Here is a 16882-nt window from a genome sequence, read left to right as displayed (position 1 = left end):
ATTCCTATTTTTTATATTCTGTTAAATTCAGAGAGAAACTATATTATCTATTCTCAGTTGAATTCACTGGGTGCTTAATTCCAGAGTGGGGATTACTTTACTAAGGAAGTTATTTTTTTATTTTTATTGTATGTTTCCCTTTGGTATGGAACCTAACTAGAAGTAAGAATAAGATAATGCCTGGGCTGTGTGTTCATTTCGTTTAATAGGAAGCATAAAGTAGGGGGAGTGTGCGTCCGTGTACAGTTTTTCACTATCCTTCTGTAAGATTCTGCAACTGTGGGTTGGACTGCAACTACCATCACTTCCCAGCCAGAATGCACTTTAATGCCTCTGAAAGGCACCCTGTCGAGGAATGCGGTCCAACAATGCCTGCGTTCCTAACTGCAAAACAGGCTCTTCTGCACGAAAAAGAACCTGGGCCCTTCTGTCCGGACGTCTCCCACACAGAAATCTGCGGGACGTGCATGGCCGGTGTAAAAACTCAGAGCCGGGATGTTCCTTCACACCAACGCCGCTTCCGAGCGACATGAAAGGAAGCACCTCATCCACATTCCGCCCGCACCTTTTTTCTCTCTCTTCCTCTCCCCCGGGTGATTCCCGGGCGACGTCCAGGGACTCTTTCAGCAGCCGAGCCAGGCCCCGCCCGTCTTCCTCCCCGCCTCCCGCGTGTCATTCACTCTTTGCGTTTCGGGCCCTCCCCTCCGGCAGGCCCATATACTCTCTTGCCTCGCACTCGCCGAGGCCACAGGAGGAGCGGCGCCCCTCCTCCTCGGCCTCTCTCCGCCTTCTTTGCAGCAGCAGCAGCGCCACCGCCGTCGCTCTCCTTCCTACAAGCGTGTGGAGACAACCGGGACAGCCGCCGAGCAAGGACCGCGCTGCGCTTCTGGTCTCCCGGAGGGGAAGGTGGGCGCTCTCGGTCTCTCCACGCGAGACGAACTACCAGGGAGAGGCGCCGGCTGGAACGTGCGCGACGAAGGACAGAGCTTGGCTCCCCATGCCGTGAACTTGCGCCGGCTCCCAGGAGGCAGGATCCGAGGAAGCGGCGGCTGTAAGTGAGACCCTCGCGCGCTGACCTGTTGCCGCGGGAACAGGTTCGCGCCTAGGCGGCCGTTGGGGAGGAGAGCCTAACCCGGCTCGGTGAGCGCCGGTTGTGGGTCTTTGCCGGAGGGATGGTGATGGTGGGAGAAGAGAAGACGCTGCCTCGTCTGCAGACTTGAGTCTAGCCACAGATCGCCGTGGTTCACTCAGAAGGAATCGCTGCTGAATTCAGCGCGATTTATTGTATTCCTGAGGAGAGGGGCTGCAGCGGGAGACCCGAAAGCGATTTTGTTTTCGGTCCAGGGGTCCCTTAATGGGTCCCAGAGAAGCGGTTTGGACACCCTGCCAGGAGTTTTAACGCTGAGGGAGCACCGAAACTATTCCCTGTTAGAAAAAAAAAAAAGGTGCGGGGTCAGAAGGTGCAACTTCTAAGCTGGCTTTTGATTTCCTGAACTCGGGTCGACCTTAGCCTCTCTAATGCTTTGCGCTTAGAGGACTGGGTCGGTGCACCTCCAGGCAGGACGCGTTTGTTCCTTTCCGCCCTACAGGAAGGAGGAGGGTCAGAGGGTGTGCTGCTTGCTTCCTTCCTTTCCCAGGGCTGCCTGCCTGTTTCCCCCTCCTCCTCCTCCACTTCAAAGCGAAGAGGGGGAAGCGGGAGGCAGCCGTTGAGGGAGCTTTTGTATTTTGCTGAAGAGGGGCGCACGTGGTTCGCTGCTCTTCCGCGTATTTGCAGAAGGTGCGCGAAAAGTAGGGAAGAAGTGGGGTCCGAGCTATGCCCGGTTTACCTTTAGCTTCCAGCACCATTTGGTCCTCGGAATTTAAAACAAGATGTATTGAAACATGATGGGAAACTCTTCCTTCAAACACACACTTTATTCCCATCTCTTCTAAAATCGAAAAAAAAAATTAGAAGCTTAAGTTTACCAGCTTAAAAATAAAACTCGGAGAGGATGTTTACACCTGTATGAAGTTATGGAATGAAAGAAACCCGTGATATCAGAAGATACTAAGTTTCTTTTCTTTTTAAACCGGTGGACTTACTGCTCATTCAACTGTTTCTAGTGAATAGAAATCCATTAATTATAGCAAAGGAAAAGAGATGGCTGCATACCAAAATTAGCAAAATAAACAACAGAGCAGATTCTTTACCTAATGATATGTGTGGTATAATATGATAAGCTTATCACTATTTGCTTAGTAACTGAGCCCACCCCTCTTGTAGCTCTTTTGAAGTCTGAGCCATTACACAAAGGAAGTAAAAGATTTGCTTCTTTGGCTGTTTTCTCATATTGACATATTGCTGCATTGAAAAACAAAATTATTTAAAAGATACCATGTAGATACTGGATTAGCTGCTAAAAGATTTTTTAAGATTAATGAAAGCTATAAAATTTACAAGCTTGAATGTGCTTACTTAACCTGTGCGTGCATGTTCTTGAATAATTTTTAGAAGAGCTATCCAAATTCAGAATAGTGGAAAATAACTTTCCAGTAATGTGTTTTTATGTCTCTCTTTGCACAAAGAAATAATGATTGTAGTCAGTTCTTTAATTATTTCCATTGACTTGACCACACTATCAATTTGGTTTGGGAACAAAGTAAAGCTTCCAAATTCAATGGGGACATAGTTTGTAATTCCAGAGGTTGAACAACAAATAATGAAGGATAGTAATAGCCTTGTGCTATTTGGGAATTAATGCTGGAAATCTTTTGATAGCTTAATATTGGAAACAGATTGAGGATAAAACACAGATTGAGAATAAAGTTCGTCTCACAAAGTCATTTCTTCTAAACTAAGATGTGTGAGGAAAACATATTAATAGCAGGATCCATCAGTTCCGTAATTGTTCCAAAGAATTCATAATACACAATAATTCACACTTCAATCCTTATGTACCCTTTCCCCCCTTCTGTTTAATCCTGTCTGATTTTCAGAGTCTGTCTGGACAAAACCCTGCAGTTTCCTTGGAAATATTTTTCAGGAGTAGTTTACCATTGCCTCCTTCTTAGGACTGAGAGGGAGTGACTAACCCAAAGCAATTCAGCTGGCTTTATGCCTAAATTGGAACTAGAACTCACAGTCTCTCAATTTCTAACCTGATGCCTTAACCACTCCACTAAACTTGCTTTCTAATGTAGCTTTGCCTGTGAACAAATTCTACCTAGTTGTTTGAGGTTTATTTAAATCATGTATATGTCTGAACTGTTAATTTCAATATATTTTAGATATACAATTTAAGTTTTATAAGAAATTATCCGAATGGCATTGCCTTTACTTGATGGTTTGTTTGGTGTTGCAAATAACTTGGTAGAACTATTTATGGCTTAGAATTATAGAACTGGAAGTGGCTATTCAGACCATGTAGTCCATACTTAGACAGTTTGCAATGGACTGTATTTGATAGGTTGTGGGACCCAGAAAGGTCTGAATAATAGGGAGCTTACATAAAGAATGTATTAGCATAGAACCACATGGGAGACAATCAATAAATTGTATTGTTAAAAGTCTTCAATATTTATTAGAGTAGTCTTTTCGAGCCATTTAAGATAAAATTGCCTAAGCACATATTATATTAGGAAACATATAGATCTTAGAAGAAATTACTACATAATTAGCGATATATCAGTGTTAGAGTATATTTTCATCTTGTGTTATTAGAAGAATGCAAACAAAAAACATCACTTAGGCATAAATATTTTTGAATTTGCAGCCTTATTCTAACAGAAGATATGTTTGGATTAGCATCTACAACTCATAATTTGCAAAACAAACAAATAAACCTGAAAAGTGTGTGGGGGAGAGGGTTATTTAAAAGTGTTTTAACTTTGTTTTTAAAAATGGGAATAATATAGTTGAATTTAAGCAATTCATGTGGTTCGAGGTTCTTCTCCATAAATGACCTAGGACTATACATTCCCATGCTATTAGGAAATTGTAGGTGTTTCAGTTCATATATATAAAGAAGGTAGATTAGTGAAAGCTAGCTTAATCAGAAGAATCTTTTAATTCATAGGAAATTATTTTAAGATTTTAATTTGGTACAACATCTATATCATAGCTGTGATGTTGAAATTGGCGTAGTAACCATTAGCTGGCAACAAATAGCTACAATACTTCTTTGCTGCTATCTAGTGGTCATGTGCATTTTGCATTCCAGTTGTAATAAGTGTGAAGTACAGTTACAATTATGGTCTCCTTAACAAATTAACAAACATACCCAGTGATGGGTAAATTTATCTTTTAACCATTTCTTTTGAGTAGGTGTAGCAGGTATTGAAACAACCATGTTTTCCTCCAAAAATACAAATTATTTTTTAAAAGGAAATTTCTTTTTAAAGAAAAGAAAAATCCTTTATAGTAGTAATTAAGTGATCAACAAGTCAAAAAATGAGAATAATTGGCTATCAAAGTGTATCATAGTGTGTATAACGATGCTTAATTGTTACAGATATCATCTCATATAAAAGTTTGATTTTTCATTTATGTAATTTATATAGCCGCCCAGCTCTTAAACTGTAGCTGATGTATTAAAAACATGAAAATGATAAGTAATGGACACAAAAAAGTACAACTTATTTCCCCAACTTGTATTACTTGGTTTTGAATAAATATTAGAACCAAACTGCAAAACTTCTAATCTCTTAGCAATTTCTAGACATACTTAGCAGTGGCAGCACCTTTACAAATGACAAAACATTAGGGAAGGGTGCTGTCACAAAGTAATACTAAACAGGAAAATTTTGAGGAATCACAGGCAACATTAGGATCCTGAACCACTCATAGGATCCACTCATTCCTGAATTCTCACTTTCCCTACTTGCTCATCTTTTCCCTGAAGGAAGTGAGACTGTATTGAATTGAGACATGCTTTCTGTCCTGAGCTCATAGTCTGTTACCCATTTCTAAGTCCTGACCAAGTCCTCTCAGGTGTCATATCTGACTCATAACTAAATAGCAGCTTAATGAGTAGTTCAGCCTCCTTTTGCTAAGTTCTGTTGACTTTTTCTGGTCTGGTGAGAGGTAGTCTTGTGGGAAAGCTTTATGGAGGTCATGTCAGATTATATTTTTGTCTTTCTTCACTCCTTCCTTAGCTGTGGAGATAGTCTTTTTCTATGGGCAGTAGTGGTTTCTATGACACCTGAACAGGTTGGACCTGTGCAGCTGGTAGGAACATCTCCAGGGACTTCTGATTCTGTTGTGAATGAAAGAGTTCTCCATCAGAGTCAACAGCATATTGTCTTCCCTGATCATCTACTTGCTATTCCTTGCACATTACTTGTTTTTTTCAAATTAGGACAACATTCTTGAATGTGTAATTATAAGACCAAAAATTACAATTTGCAGGTATCTTGTCATAGGTTGGGATTGCAGTCAGTATAACCTCTGAACACACACAATGGCTCCTTCAATATGTTGGAGACATCTTATTGAAGCAGGATAGATGACCATGCCTGGAAGGGGATAGAAAGGAGATTTTTTGTTGCTGAATCTTAATTCTTTTGAGATGGCATAGCTGGAAAGTAAACAACACTTGTTGGCAGATTCTCTCAATATCAGCAGGAGAGTGGTGTTATAAATGCTCAGGGCTGTTTTCACTGGCAGAATTGAAATTTTGCTCCAGCAAAATGGTTAGGTTCACACAACATTCCAAACCAGAATGTTATTTCCTTTTCATTTAGTATTAATATGTTAATATGAATCAAGGTACTCTCAGTGGTGGCTTAGCAGAACCTAATGATTAGTTCAGAAATTGTGTCTTATTCTAACCCTGGCGCCTTTGTAGTACTTTTAAATTCTGTTTTCCACTGAATGTTCTTACTTTGAGAAAACTTTGATCCTGTATAGTTTAAGCATATTGAGATTTGGGGGATTTTCCTCTCCTCCCCCAGCATTGGTGGAAGTTCCTATTTACAATAGGATTTATGTTTTCAAGTCAGCTTGTTCCTTTCATAATTTTTGGTCTTTTGCTAAATTGGTGGGAATAAAGAAATCTGGAATATACTAGGCTGAGAAACTCTTTCAGCATATAATTAAATCACATGTGTGCCACCTTAAAGTATCTGTTGCTGGAGAGATATGTAGCTTTGAGGTAAAAATCTACTGGTAACATTATAGTAATTAAAGTAAAATAAGCTGGGAATGATCTATTTGTGTCTAACTTTTTACATATTTTCATGCTGTGGGTGGAATTGATTTTATCAGAATGTAATCTTAATAAGGTTAATTTGTGGATGCCTGTGTTCCTTGAAGTATTCCTTACTGTAACGTCCTTGTTGCTTATCCGACTATGAGTCAAGGCAGAAGCATGTTTTAAAATGTGTGTGTCAGTGCATAATTATTAAATCAGCTGCTGTATGCTGGAAAGGTGTGGGAAGAAAATCAGACCTGTCTTTTTTTTTTTCACCCATTCTGAAACTGCCACTTATATCGTTATGAAAGTGGGAGGTCTGGTTTGCCAAGATAATCCTGCTGTCTTGAGCAATTATTTTTAGACTATGCCAGTTAAGAAATACATAGTAGGAAAAACAGGCAGGGGATTGGATATCCTCTGCTCCTGTTTGATGTTGCTTAGCATATTCTTGTGTTTTGCAGCTGTGTTAAAAAAAACTCCACAGTTTTAAATCTTGGAAATAAACTCTGTAGTCAATGGATAGACTTCCCAGTAGATGTGTATAGATAACTTGCTTTTAAAACATTCTATATTGTATTTTGAGACTTCTTAATCATATTTATTTTTTTAACATTTAGGTGTGGAAGAAAATGTCAGTCAGCATGCACGAGAATCGGAAGTCTAGAGCCAGCACTGGCTCTATAAACATATATTTATTTCACAAATCTTCATATGCTGATAGTGTCCTCACTCATCTGAATCTGCTGCGTCAACAGCGTTTATTTACAGATGTACTTCTCCATGCTGGGAACAAGTCATTCCCGTGTCATAGAGCTGTTCTAGCTGCCTGTAGCCGATATTTTGAAGCCATGTTCAGTGGCGGTCTTAAAGAAAGCCAAGCCAGTGAAGTCGACTTCCACAATTCCATCCATCCAGAGGTTCTAGAACTTCTCCTGGACTATGCGTACTCTTCAAGGGTCATCATCAATGAAGAAAATGCAGAGTCCCTTTTGGAGGCAGGTGATATGTTGGAATTCCAAGACATTAGAGATGCTTGTGCAGAATTCTTAGAGAAGAACCTTCATCATACTAATTGTCTTGGCATGCTGCTACTGTCGGATGCTCACCAATGTACCAAACTTTATGAGCTCTCTTGGAGGATGTGCCTTAGCAACTTCCAGACCATCAGTAAAAGTGAAGATTTTCTCCAGCTTCCAAAAGACATGGTTGTTCAGCTGCTTTCTAGTGAAGAATTAGAGACTGAAGATGAACGTTTAGTATATGAGTCTGCCATGAACTGGATTAACTATGATCTAAATAAACGCCACTGTGATCTGCCAGAATTATTGCAGACTGTGAGACTGGCTCTTTTGCCAGCCATATATCTAATGGAAAATGTGGCTACTGAAGAGCTCATCACCAAGCAAAGGGAAAGTAAAGAGATTGTAGAAGAAGCAATCAGGTGCAAATTGAAGATTCTGCAGAATGACGGTGTAGTCACTAGTTTATGTGCTAGACCTCGAAAAACTGGGCATGCCTTATTTCTTCTGGGAGGCCAGACTTTTATGTGTGACAAATTATATCTTGTTGACCAAAAAGCAAAGGAGATCATTCCAAAAGCTGACATCCCAAGTCCAAGGAAAGAATTCAGTGCGTGTGCAATTGGCTGTAAAGTCTATATTACTGGTGGTCGAGGATCTGAAAATGGAGTCTCTAAAGATGTTTGGGTATATGATACACTTCATGAAGAATGGTCCAAAGCAGCTCCAATGCTAGTTGCTCGCTTTGGTCATGGTTCTGCTGAACTCAAACACTGTCTATATGTTGTAGGAGGTCACACAGCAGCCACTGGTTGTCTTCCAGCCTCTCCTTCAGTATCCTTAAAACAAGTAGAACAGTATGATCCTGTGACTAACAAATGGACAATGGTTGCCCCACTTCGAGAAGGAGTAAGCAATGCTGCTGTAGTCAGTGCAAAGTTAAAACTCTTTGCTTTTGGTGGTACCAGTGTCAGTCATGATAAGCTTCCAAAAGTACAATGTTATGACCTGAGTGAAAACAGGTGGACTGTACCAGCCACTTGTCCTCAGCCATGGCGATACACAGCTGCAGCTGTTCTCGGTAACCAAATTTTTATTATGGGTGGAGATACTGAATTCTCTGCTTGTTCAGCTTATAAATTCAACAGTGAAACCTACCAGTGGACTAAAGTGGGAGATGTGACAGCTAAGAGAATGAGTTGCCATGCTGTTGCATCTGGAAACAAATTATATGTTGTGGGAGGCTACTTTGGAATCCAGAGATGCAAAACATTAGATTGTTACGACCCCACGCTTGATATGTGGAACAGCATAACCACAGTGCCCTATTCACTAATCCCAACTGCATTTGTGAGCACATGGAAACATCTCCCTTCTTAATAACTGCATGTGTGCCTATACAGGTGAGAAATTGCTTATTGAAAATATAAGTGGCTAGGTTCACTTTTTTTTTACAAATATAAACTGCAGAGATTCATTTGAATAAACAGCAAGCAAAAAAGCTGGTATGATTCAACCAGTACATGAATAAAGATAAGATCTGTTTCATAAGATACTTTGTTCATATATGAGAATTATCCTGATTACCCCCAGTTAAATAGTGCACGAATTGGTCATGCTCAAGAATACCTATTAGTAATTTCTGTTATCTATCCATGATTATTAATTCATAGGCATATTTATGTAAGATTGTTCTTAAAGGTAATTATAGGTTGTTCACATAGACAAATTCCCCCATTTGCAAATGATTTTGACAAAATGCCATCTAGGAGAAAATCTACTTAGTTAAAATTATAGTTTTTGTTCAGTTGTGTCCCATTCTTTTAAGAGTTATCCACACTTTACTGTTTAAATGGAAATAAAAGATCAGTATAATTAATGTACGAGTGATTAGTGGAACTGATTACACTCACACAAACACTTATATACTATTTGTGTGTGTGTGTGTGTATATAATATATATATATATAATGATTGGAGCAAGCAAAATCATTGCTAGTTCTGATGTGCATAGGGGCAACAATGTAAACTGCCTATTTATATTTTGAAATGACACTTTATATGAAATACTATAAGATTATATCCTGGACTTTATGGAATTGGGACTATTAATTACTGAAGAAATAAGAATCTACTTCCCCAGGGTGGGGTAGAGTTAGTAAAGAGAATTATTGTGTGTGATGGTGAATCATCCTGACCTTATGTTTAAAAGACATACCAGTTAGCTTAAGTAATTATTGGTTTATAACTTGGGATGTATCAAAGCCCATAAATTCAATCTGAAAGTTTAGTGCAGTAGTCCAGATGTGCACCTGATGTGGTTAGGTGCAGTGTTGGTGATTTTAATGGAATGGTTTCTGCTTATGAACTATTTGAACTAGCTCATGCAGATAGCTCTATTTCTTTTTGCTACATTTCTATTATTATTATTATTATTATTATTATTATTATTATTATTATTATTATTGATTTGCCTTCTGATTTTTCATTTTGAAAATACCAGTAAACCTGCCTTGCAATATATGCTTTTATTTAAAAAGTGGCCAGCTAAAGCTAAAGCCTGCCCTTTTTTATTCTTCCAGAATTGCAAGAGGTTTGTGGCCTTTAGTAAGGAAAGAAAGTTCAGCAGGGCATGTTTCTGAGTTAGCATGCTGGGCTCAGATGCAAATTTTGCTTTGCTAGAATGCATGCAGTCCATTTGTATTAATTGCTAATTGCGCTTGAGGAAAAAAAACTTAAAAGGACTTCAAAACTTCAAGCCACATATTAACTAGCAGTATATATGTTTGGGTATGAATATTTAGGGACTTCGGTAGACCTTGCCTATAATTTATCCAATCATTTAGTTTTTAATGTATTCATAAATTCAGTTATAAATATTTCAACTGGATTGGCATTAATCTTTACTCGTGAAGTTAAACTTTCGTTGTCAAGATTAAAAAGAACTAAGTAGCACTTTAAATAAAATTAGAAGTTTTTTTTGTAAAGAAAATGAAGACGCCCACATAGTATATTGTAAATTAATTCAGATAACAGATAATCAGAGTTGGAAGGGACCTTGTAGGTCATCTAGTCCAACCCCCTCCCCAAGCGGGAGACCCTACACCATTTCTGACAAATGGCAGTCCAATCTCTTCTTGAAAGTCTCAAGTGATGGCGCTCCCACAACTTCCGAGGGCAAGCTGTTCCATTGGTTGATTGTTCTCACTGTCAGAAAGTTTCTCCTTATTTCCAGGTTAAATCTTTCCTTGTTCAGTTTCCATCCATTATTCCTTGTCTGGCCCACAGGCACTTTAGAAAATAGGTTGACTCCTTCCTCTCTGTGGCAGCCCCTCAAATATTGGAAGACCTCTATCATGTCTCCCCTGGTCCTTCTCTTTACTAGACTAGCCAAGCCCAGTTCCTGCAACCGTTCATTGTATGTTTTAGTCTCCAGTCCCCTAATCATCAAAATGCAAACACCTGCATCAGTATAATTGCAGAACTGCAATCCTAATTCTAAAAAATAGCTGCCTTGCATATTTTTACTCTCTTATAAACTCATGAAATGTTTTTCCTCAGTCAAAACTTGATCCAAAGACATTGAGGCATTGTTCAGTTCTTTTGGTCTAGAGTGGATTTAGGTACATTTCCAGAGAAATAGTTTTCCTTCTAGTAAACAGCAAAGTACCTGAAACTCTTATCTAATCAATTCCCTCCCCCCCCCAATATCAGCACTAATATTTAATGTTTTATACATTAAAGTTTGATATGGGTTCTTTTATTTATCTAACATCTTATAAGGTAGCTATTCTACCATTTCCATCTGTTGTCCTGGAAGAACCTAGATGTTTCTACTAGGTGCATGGATTAAAAAAAATAAAATAAGTTATTATATATCTGATTGTAATTTCTTATGTTTCAAATATCAAACTTCTTTACATCTGATAATGAAAGATTATCCTGTTATTCCTTTCAATATGTCTGTATATAAAAGACTATTTTTCCAGGATAATCAAACAATAGTTTACCCTCAGTGTAAACTTACTCCTCCCAAACTGTTTTACTTGGGCAATTTGTTAGTATAACTGAATAAATGTAACCAACCTGTAGTTTGCACTATACCCAGTGACAAAATTTTTTTTTTGGGTGTGGCTCCTGCTGCTCTTATCAGTGGGAAGAAAGGACCAGAAGAAAATGCTTCCGATTGTGCCCTAATCAGAAGCATTTTTCTTCTGGCCCTTTCTTCCCAGTGATAGAGCAGCAGGAGCCACATACAAACACAAAATGCTTTTTTGTGTTAAGGGTTAAGAAAAAAAGTTTAAAAAAATCATAAAGCTGCTTTGCAGTATAAAATACAGTATGCTTCATGTTCATCTCAGGAGTATGTAGCTGATTGTCCTTCAGTGAAAGTGAGCTTAGTTTTTAATATGCAAGAGATTGCAAATTGGGTCTATAGTATTTTGTAAATTGCACACACACACACACCTTCTGTGATCCTGCCCAGTGCTTTTAAGCTATGAAGCACATGAACCTTCCAATCAATCGCACCAAGTTAACCAGCAAATTTTTACAATTGCACTGTGGAAATCCCATCAAACTTTGCTTCATATGTTCTGGCAGAGCTATTAATTGCTACTTTGAAAACCAGCATGGTGCCTGGTCTGAAAACCGGCTCTGAGCATAATGGAGTGAGAAGGTGGGAGTACAGAAGCCAAACACTGGCATCCAAAGCTAATATTTTGCACTGAATAATTGACATATAGGAAAGGCTTCTATGGGGAGGCAGCGAAGCGTACTGCATTGTTACAGGACAAAGCCCCACAAAAGAGAGTTCTGCCATAATGAATAGCAGAAATGTTTTAAATAAGGGGATTAATATGTCTGCTTTTCATATTCTGAATCAGTTCTATTCAGGATCCTCCATGGTTAATAAGGCATTGATCGGTGATTCTTTTCTCCAACAAGCTGCCTTTCCTTCTGTTTCTTTGCTACTTGGATTTGGCCCATGACCAAAATGCCTGTTCCTGCTACTATGCCAGCCAACTTTATGACAGAGATGTTGCGTTATATTATTTTTCCCCTTAACAATCAACTGTCTCTTCATTTGCAGGATTGATTTATTACGTTCAGGCATTGTTCTCTCTCTCTCTGCCAAGTTATTAATGTTATTAAACCAAAGAGTTGCTAGTTACATTATAGAGGAATAACATGATCAGTGAGGTTACAGCATCTAATGTTTAAGATACATAATGAACGGGCGTCTGTTTTATAGACCTTTAAAACACGTATAAACTTCATATTGTTTCACCAAAATATTTAAGATACATAATGAAGCGTCTGTTTTATAGACCTTTAAAACATGTATAAACTTCATATTGTTTCACCAAAAAGTTTACAATGTTTGTTTGTTTTTCTCTAGTTTATTGCATCATAATGCTGAATAAACCTTGGAACCAACTGTGGAGAAGTGGTTTTGATGAAGACATTTCTTTTTTGAATTTGAAGAAGATCCTCTGCACCTTCTAAATTCTTAAAAGTTGGAAATGAAGGAATGGGAGTGGGAATATTGTTTTTGGTATATCAGCACATGGTTTAATTATGAATGAATGAACCCATGGTCGGGTCCTTGTGTTAGTAATTGTGGATTAATGTCAAGTTTAATAATTCTTTCAAAGGGGAGGGGAGGTAAGGTGGGGGATGAACTTTTCAGAGCTGCATAACACAGCACAACCCTCAATTTTCATGGACTTTGCTTTTTGTGTGGAAAATTTGAAATGGTTGTCACTTCCCTTTGTAACAATTTGAAGTGTCAACAGCAGCTGCAAAAGAAGCGGACAAGGCCTGGTTCAGCAAGATACATCTCTTTGTGAGTGAAGATGCAGCTCTGCCCAGGGCGATGAGCTTTGTCCTAGGCAGTGCCAGGAGCATCGGTTTCAATTGGTGAGCTGAGTTGTGGCTCTGAATTACTTTCTTAGGGAGCAGCAGCTCAATTATTAAAAAAAAAATTCCCCCAGTGTCTCTGTGAAAGAGAATGACTCTTCTTCCCTACATACATGCAATTTATTTCTTCTTATATTTATTAATTATGACTGTCCTGCTTCTAAATTGTTACTTGTTGTAGATACAACTATTTATTGTTCAGTGCTTGCATGCTAAAACAATGCCTGGAGTAATTTTCAAGTTATAAGGGCTTTTGGGACTTGTTTTGCACATCCTGTGATTTCTGACTTGCTTGGCTGCACAAAAAAAGCTGAATAATTTAGAAGAGAGTTGGGTAGGGGTCAGAAATGGAACGATTGCAAGGTAGCATTTTAAATTGCATATGTACTGAAGGACGAAGCCATGGAGGTTGTTTTCTCAAGCCATTGACTCCCTAAATTACATGTATGCCCTGCTGATAGTATTTCTGTTACACTTTATTTGCCTAGTCATGCCTTTTGAATGAAAACATCTAGAAAGAGAGACAATAGCCTTTGTAGCTTTCTTTTTGTGCAGCCTCATCACTATTGGAAAAGGGACTGGAGGGAAATACTACAGAACCTTTTTTTTTTCTCTAGAAGCTTTCCAATATGTGATACCCAGTTTTGTTTAGTTTATTTATTTATTTATAGCTGATGGGGTGTTTAAAGTGCCATTTATATGACATGGGGAATTTTATTCTCTTTAAGAGATGGGAAACCCTGGTGGGGGGGGGGGAGTGTTTCTGTTTAAATTAACACCAATTCTTTTGGTTTATCTTCCTGATTAAAATGGAATTAAAACCCATTTCCCCCCATCTGTTTTGTCATATTATATCTATATTATTAGATATAATAATTAGGATGGTGAATGGAGGAGCAGGGAGGTCCTAAATTCATTTAATATATTGTTTTTCATTAATTAGCAAACTGAGCTTTCAGAGGAATGGTAGCTGGAAGTATCATATGTGGAGTCCTGATCAAATAAAGGATTTTTAAATGTCCTACACCACCAACTTATTTTTTGGCTTGAATGTAAAAGTAAACCTATTCAGTCTTTCCTGGTGTACTTAGCCCATAGTTCCTTTCTTTAACTTTCTAGTTGTGCTTTTCATAAGAATTGGTATAGCCAAACAATATATTGCTACCAGTCTTCCATTGTGGTTGGTTGTCTTAATGTTGTGTAAGCAAATTGTTTTGAAATGCATGCATGCATGCTTATAAAGAATTATAATGATCACGTCTGCTTACATTTTGATAATGTAGTTCAATTCTGACAGTTTACTGTAAAGAACAATTTGTGTTCATGGCACAATCCTATATGTGTTTACTCAGTAGGTTTTAGTGTCTTGGGCTTAACTCCCCAGTAAACATGTTTTAGGTTTGTAACCATTGGCTTTAGAGAGCTTTCTCATGTTGCCATAGGTCCCCCCCCGATTCTCTATATATGCATTTCTTATGTATTATCTTAAGTAAGAAATGAATGTATGTGAAGTTTTTCAAATTGTTAGTTGTGGTTCTTAGCATGGGTAACAGAGAGGATTGAAAGAAAGTCTGAATTTTAAAACACATAAATGTATTGTGAACTTCTATTGATTTATACTGAAGACTGATTTCTTTGGTCAATCTGACCAAAAAAAATATTGGTCAGTTGCCTTTATTTAAGAATAACTCTGCTTCTGAACTCTGAATTAAATTTCCAAGAGTAAAGTTATATTAATATTCACTTCACTGAGGTGTTTGACAACCAGTACACCACTGTGCAAGCTAATCCAGAGTACAGCTGCATTAATGTAAGGCAAATTGGGAAATCTAAAAAAAAGCTATCACAAAGCTCATATAATGTTCGTATAAAGCCCTGCCCGCAAATTATCTCCAAATATCTCTTAACTTACATTAGGATTGGAGGTATTATTGCTCCTATAACATACACGCAAATAAAGCAATTGTAAGTGCTAGCACTATATGTCCTTTTGCAATCGCTTTATATAGGAATTAATGGCTATTTTTGTGTGTATTTGAAGAAAGGTGAAAAACATAGTGAGAAATGACAGAATTCTGTCTGTGTACTTCTCCATGGAATTGTTGAGCTTATACTGCAAACCTGTTTTGTAATACCATCCAATTTCCTAAAGTGTCTGAAGTTTTAGCAGTTGCGTTTCAAAGCAGTAGCTTGCTTTCAAGTGCTTGGATTTACTTCACGAGTATAGGCAGAAGGGAATGAAAAATCAGGGTGGGCCTCTAGCCCCGCAGGCGAATATTTTGAGCTCTTACTTTTTGAATCAGCATGGGAATCTTAATTCGCTACTTGGTGATTTCCAGTCTGAAAAAATAGCCCACACTTCTGAGACAAATGCGGTTCACATAAAAGTGCACACAAAAACCTTGGCATAAGACGAGAAAGTTCTTCGTATTTTGTGGGCCAGTTGCTGTGGAAACATTAAACAAAGGACAACCTACCACTTCTGGTATAATTGTGTAGCCCCTTTTCTTTAGGCCTGACACCTGTCTGAATAAGAGTGATTAGAACTGAATAGTGTCCCTTGTCTGGCAACTGAAGATGCAGTTCACGTACAAAAATAAGTGAAGTAAAATGTCTATGTGGTTTTTTTTTTGTATGCTACTACGTTTTGAGGTTTTGTAAAACTGCATTTTTTTCACAATGTGAAACTGAAGGTCAATAAATTATTAGAGATTTTATCTTAAATATGCTCATCTGAAGTTTTCATTTCCTAATTAAAAACAAAACAAATGCTTAGTTCAGTCCTGTCTTAATGGAAAGGGCATCTCAAAATCATTTAGGAATTGATTTTTTTCTAATATCTGCTTTGGTTACACTGGAGTGTTCCCCTTTGTTCCAATCTGTCACTTTTAACTGTGAACCAGCTTTTAAAGTTCAACTGCTAAAATGACAGGCGCTTTGAGATGATTCTGTGGGCAAGCATTTATAAATCTGCCCTCAGTTTTTGGCTTAAGAGACTGATATTACTTGGGAAATAAATTATGCAAGATGGAATTATTCCTGAGGAATAAAGTAAAAAATAACTGGTGCCTTTTCTTTTTCCATACTAAACACACATTAATCTAGATGATAGATTCATTGAAATCAGTGTGAAGTGATTATGGACAAGAGACAACTAGGTTCTATTTCCCTGTATATCTTGGGAAATTGTATACAGCTTCTTCCAATTTCAGCTAGAAGAAATATAAGAAATCTAACAGAGAACTTTGGGAATTAGTTTGCATTTCTATTATTTTTATAAGGACTTCTCAACATATGATCATAATTGTATCCAGAGTTATGGTCATAAGTCAGACTGGTCTTTAAGTAAGCACCATGTGCCATGTCTGATTTTGTCTTTTTTGCTGTGGTTAAGTAAATTGGTTATTAAGCAAACCCATTGTACTCAATTGAAATGAGAAATAAATGCCGATTCTTGACAAAAAACATAAATTGTACAGTAGTTATCTGACGACAGGATGCTACAAATGGCTTTAATGCAGGCTGGTTGCAAAGATCCCCAAATATGATCATATGACTGGGGGAGGTGGAATGGTTGTTGGAACTCCAGAACTAAGTTGTCAAGTCAAGCACTAGCTTTACATAGATGCATCCATATATTTTCATAATTATAACCTGCTCCAGTCTGGAAAGATTCTGGGCAGCATACAGCATCAAAGCAAAATGAAAAAAAGAGAAAACACTAGGGTACATACATTTTCAATAAAAAGCTGCAAATTTTCAGTGTTA

General features: G+C 38.0%; 1 protein-coding gene across 1 annotated transcript; it reads left to right on the top strand.

The window, feature by feature from the left end:
- Positions 1-747: 747 nt before the first annotated feature.
- On the top strand, positions 748-15838 carry ENC1 (ectodermal-neural cortex 1). Its single transcript, XM_026670626.2, has 3 exons — positions 748-1051; positions 6791-8595; positions 12594-15838. The coding sequence occupies exon 2, from the start codon at positions 6803-6805 to the stop codon at positions 8570-8572; it is 1770 nt and encodes a 589-aa protein (XP_026526411.1). The 5' UTR covers positions 748-1051; positions 6791-6802; the 3' UTR covers positions 8573-8595; positions 12594-15838.
- Positions 15839-16882: the final 1044 nt, after the last annotated feature.

This window comes from Notechis scutatus, chromosome 2 (genome assembly GCF_049901735.1).
Source record: "Notechis scutatus isolate UNSWTSFEM ecotype Mainland chromosome 2, rNotScu1.2, whole genome shotgun sequence".
In the NCBI taxonomy this organism is placed as follows: domain Eukaryota; kingdom Metazoa; phylum Chordata; class Lepidosauria; order Squamata; family Elapidae; genus Notechis; species Notechis scutatus.
The sequence above is the reverse complement of the archived record's forward strand: the minus strand, read 5'-3'. Positions and strand labels throughout refer to the sequence as shown.